The sequence below is a fragment of the Eurypyga helias genome, unplaced genomic scaffold (assembly GCF_000690775.1).
Source record: "Eurypyga helias isolate BGI_N326 unplaced genomic scaffold, ASM69077v1 scaffold19194, whole genome shotgun sequence".
NCBI lineage: Eukaryota > Metazoa > Chordata > Aves > Eurypygiformes > Eurypygidae > Eurypyga > Eurypyga helias.
This window is the reverse complement of record NW_010247042.1, coordinates 3567-8405: the sequence shown is the minus strand read 5'-3', so window position 1 is coordinate 8405 and position 4839 is coordinate 3567. Positions and strand designations below refer to the sequence as shown.

Below are 4839 nucleotides of genomic sequence, written 5' to 3'. Positions count from 1 at the left end.
CCCAGCGCTGGGGTGCTGCCTCATGCCCGCCTGCCGCCTCGCCACCCATCCGGATGCACCCTGGCATTGCCGACGTGCAGGTCGTTACCTGAGAGCACGCGAGCCTGCCGACCTGCCACCCTCACCGCTCACACACTGCCTGCCCCTCAGCATCCTGCGCTGCTCCCGTGGGGCTGGGGGGCCGCGCTCGAGTGCCTCGTCGCCACGCTGAGCAGCAAGAGGCAAACAATAAACGTCTCGTATGAACGATTGCAAAGAAAATGGAAAGTCGTTTAGTCTCAGTCTGTGATGCTTAATGGGTCTGAGAAGTGATCTAATTGCTCGGCTGCCTCGTCACGAGCATCCATAACTCAGGTACCGGGACTGCCGGCGCTCGCCTCGCCGGGAACGTGCGGAGGTCCCTAATTTGCTCCCTGATGGCACTGGTGGTTGTTCAGCATGTCCCGACGCTCTGTTCCAGCGTGCTCTGATGTGCTCAGCAGCTATTAGTGACAGCTCAGGGGTGCTACCAGCCCCTCAGGAGCCATGTGCAGCGTGGCAGTGTGCAGGCAAGGAGGAGGCAGGAACAGGCACAAGGAGCCCCTGGGCAATGGGCGGCCAAAGCCAGAGGGAGCAGAGGTGCAGGGGACCCCAAATACCATCAGCTGTCCCCAGCCCTGCGACCAACAAATGGGCAAGACCTGAGCTTGCAGGAGGGAAAAATAAATCCTTGACACTGCTGCCACAGTGAGCCTGCAGCAGTAGGGGCCAAAAGCCCTGTGCACCCCCCATGCAGCCTTCCTCTGCTCATGGCCTCAGCACCCCAGGTTCCAGCTTTTGTCCCAGCGAGCCAGCTGCTGCTGAGGAGCTTCAATATCCCACGGGCATCACCGAGGGAGCAGTGCTTTCCCGGGAAACACCAGGGCACACGAGCCTGCCCAGCCGCACACACGGAGGGAGCAGAGATTGGGCTCTGCTCACTGTCACTGTGCTGGGTGACAGCTGTGGTGTCCCCAGGCTGCCAGCCCCCTCGCCCCCAACACCTCCTTGCAGCAACCACGGGGAGGTGAGCACATTTTAAGGGCAGTTCCCTCCATCCCTGTTCACGGCTGCACTGACAATGCGGTTACAGCTCTGGCAGCACGGCGCAGCTCCCACACAGCATCCCCAGGGACACCAGCCAGCCTTGGGGACACCGAGCGTTGCTGACAAGTCCCCCGAGACATTTATCCCCCTGAGAGGGGAAGTCGAAACACGGTGGGGATGTGTGAAACCCACTTGGCTACAGCTGCTGCAGGAAACCAGAGCCTGGAGCCAGCCAGCAGCGCTCATGTTCCGGCTTTGTGCGTCCGGCGGGGTCACCAAGGCGCACCCAATGCCTTTGCCAGGACAGCAGTGTCCCAAGGCCTCCTGGCATCTCCTCTAGCACCTGCAGCACACCTCTAATGTCTCTCCAAATGAAAGCAAGGTGTCTACATGAGTATCATTTAACAAAATGAGATTCACACCCCCTGATGGCCGCAGTGTGTGTCACTGACTGTAGGGACAAGCAGCCTGGACAAGCCTCCTCGCTCCCCAGGTCAGCCTAGACTGTCAGTGCCCATTTTCCTGCATTAGCTCAGAAACTTTCGGGCTCTGTATGACACCCTCTGCCAACACCATCCCCATCTGTCCAGTAAGGAAGCTTCCTGCAGAGGCAGTGGGGCAACAGGCACGGCTTCCCCTTGGAGCCAGCACTGCCCAGCCCGGCACCACGGCCAGCCAAAAAGGTACCTGTGCAGGGCCACCTCCCTCTGTGTGGGCTTTCTGGTGAGGATGGGTTTAGGCAAACCTGGTTCTGCTTCTCACGTGTTCCTGCCCTGTTTCCATCCATCCATCCATCTATTGCCGTCAGCTGATCTCTCCAACCCGGTTTCTGTGCTCTGACGCACTCTGTCTCGCCATCCCAACCCAGGAGGCTGTCAGCCTGCCAGGCACTGACAACAGTCTGATTTACTCACCCAGGTTAAACGCAACACAAGGCTTTTGGGTGTTCCCCTTCGGGTTCCTCCGTCAGCAGCAAGGCTGCCCTGTACACAGCCATTTTCCGCCCCACGGGGCAGCTTGGTTGAGGCAGCTCACCCAGCATCGGAGCAGCGTTTGTCAGAGGGCTGGTGCTGATGAAGGGCCACCACTCCTTCCCACGGCTTAACCCCTCCTTTCACGCCTGCCTCTTCCCCAGGAGCAGGACAGGCAGCCCCAGCAGCCAGCCAGCTGCTCCAAGTCACAGCCCTTGCGAGGTCAGTGCTCAAGACCCCAAAATCCCCCATACTGGGCAGGAGTGGAGCCTCACCACACCCCTGCAGCATCACATGCGGTAAGGCACAGGTTTGCTGATGAAACAGCCCCAAGCCGAGCAGTACCAAATGAACACAGAAGCTTCAAGCTCCTCGGGGAGAGGCTGGGGACGCAGGCGGCTCCAGCAGCGCTGCCCTGCCCTTTGCTCCGAGCGAGCTGGCAGAGCACGCACGTGTCTGCGCGGGGCTGAGCCCATCCACCCGGCTCCTGAGCTGGGATGCTCCAGGCCTTCTGCTTCATCACTGTTACGCAACTGCTGTTATGAAGAAAATTCAATTACAGAAGTTATTTGTAAGCACAAGTGCACCGGCGAACATTGGAGAAACGCGAGCTGCGATGGTCCAGAGGTTACCGGCTGGCCCGGGGCGAGCAGACTACCTCCCGGGGGGCGTTTGCTGCTGCTGGCAGCAACTCACGCAGAAGAATTTCCAGGGGATGAAAAGAAAGGCCAAGGCAGTTTCATAGAGTAAAATATCTTAATATTTATTGTGTCTCAGGACAAAAGAGTTCTACTCTACACAAAATGAGATAAGCAGCATATAATACTGACAATCAAGTCACAGCTGACTCGGTGCAAGGACACCTACCAAGATAAAGGCACCAGGAGCTACATCACCAAACCTCACTACAGCTTACAAAGAATCACTACAGCCTGCACTTAAAAAAGTACAACTATAAAAAAGTATATAAAACCCAGGGCAGGGATGAGAGAGAGCTTGGCAACCAGCCGAGACCTTGCTGAGCCAAGGGCTGCAGGCAGGCAGGGCTGTGTTTTAACGGGGCAAGAGCCCCATCTCGAGAGCAACTGCGTCCAGAGAGCAAGGGGACATTGACGGGCTGCTGGCGATGATGGGAAGCATCGCTTTCCCAAGGAGGCACTGAAGACGAGCACCGGGAATCCCGTGAGGCCACCAGCTCGGTCGGCTTCGGCACGGCACTCGAGTGCGCTGCCGAGGAAAGAGCCAGGGGCTGCGGTGCCCGGAGGAACGCGCTTGCTGTAACCACCGCAGCTACGCTAATTATCCCATGCGGTGGCACAGCAGAGTAGTGTCAGGACAAGTCCCTGAGCGCACCAGGACAGCTGCTGCACTCGTTTCTATGAGCTAGTTGAGGAGAATATCAGTCAGTTTAAAGCAAGATTTCATGAAGTGGCATCCAGAGGAAAACTGGAGGCGGTGACATCCTCCCCGGCCGCGGAGAGCATACCCTGCAACGCACAGACAAAGTGTTAACAGGCAAGGCTGGATTTATAAACAGCTTAAAATGATGTAGCAGACACAGTCTTGCAGCTGCCCCCTACCCCCACACGCCCTCAAAAGTGATACCCGTTGCCGTGCTAAAGGTCCCCAGGGTAAACCAGGCAGCAGCAGGGATGCAAAGGCAGCCCACCGAGCTCACAGCGCTGGACAGACGTACCTGGCCACAGCCACAGCGTGCTGGGTCCAGCTACACCATCTCATACTGGTTGTTCGTGATGTACCGGGACAGGCAGCAGGCAAGAATGATGCCAACCAACTGAAAAAGAGAAAAAAAAGACCCCACATATCAGATGTAGCCAAAACCAGGAGGCGGTGTTTTAGGGGAAAAGCCTGACAAATTGCTCCAGAGCATCACCCAAAGATGAACAGTGGGATTTACAAACCACAACACAGGCTGCCATGCCCTGCTTTGGAGTAACTGAGCGAGGCTGAAGGGGGAAACCTGGCGGGCATCAGCCAAACAAGCTCCTCGCAGGAGATGCTCTGCATCCTGTCCTGTTACATTTTGTTCCGTGAAGCAACTACTGGTTTATGGTGATTTTGGAGATTACACAGACACCAGGAGCGTCACAGCCAATTACACTGCCACTAGAGAACAGCAGCCACCTCTCCCCGTTGCAAGGACAGCAGGAAAGCGAGGTTGCTCTTTTCGCATCAGCATCCGAAGGACATGCTGCTGTTGTCACAACACGGCCTCCCAGGCGCTGCGCAGACATTCAGGGCAGGAGTCTGACCTACACCAGCAAAGTTAGAGGCGCATTTGCATGATGGGTCCCTTTCGGCTGCACGACACAGCCAGGCGTGCTGAAAGAGCGATAAAAGCCAGGAGCTGGTTACAATTCCCAAGCCTGGCATCATCAGAGATAATTTCGTGGCTGGGAGCGTGCAGCTCACCGTTTGTGTCGGTCACGTCTCGGTGACCCCGTGGCAAGCACAGCCCAACTGAGGAGATCGGGGCGAGCAGATGGGCACAGCCGAGTAGCTCCAGCTCTCGGGCTCTCCCCATCACAATGGAAAACACTTGGTAGCACAAGCTGCAGCTCCCACCTCTCCCCCATTTTAGCACATCCGTTACGGGAAACGCACAGGGACACGCTCGTTACAGGACAAAAATCTTGGCAGCGTTCCTTGTCCTCCTGCTGGCACAGTCAGCCGGTGGTCCCGGGGGGCAGCACCTTGAAATTCATGCCACGGCCTCCACGCGCCGGCTCACGGGAGGGTGAACTCAGGGCACTGCAAAGCCCGCGGCGAGCTGCCCCCAGGC

At 57.5% G+C, this 4839-nt stretch overlaps 2 protein-coding genes across 2 annotated transcripts in view; one reads left to right on the top strand and one right to left on the bottom strand.

Moving 5' to 3' along the window:
• Window positions 1-92, top strand: part of TNMD (tenomodulin) — an 8447-nt gene extending 8355 nt beyond the window's left edge. Inside the window, exon 8 of the mRNA XM_010150622.1 lies at window positions 6-92. Coding sequence (XP_010148924.1) covers window positions 6-92 — 87 coding nt within the window. The remainder of the gene's footprint in view (window positions 1-5) is intronic.
• Window positions 93-3731: 3639 nt separating this feature from the next.
• Window positions 3732-4839, bottom strand: part of TSPAN6 (tetraspanin 6) — a gene marked incomplete at its 5' end in the record, with an annotated part of 4589 nt that continues 3481 nt past the window's right edge. Inside the window, one exon of the mRNA XM_010150621.1 lies at window positions 3732-3831. Coding sequence (XP_010148923.1) covers window positions 3763-3831 — 69 coding nt within the window. The remainder of the gene's footprint in view (window positions 3832-4839) is intronic.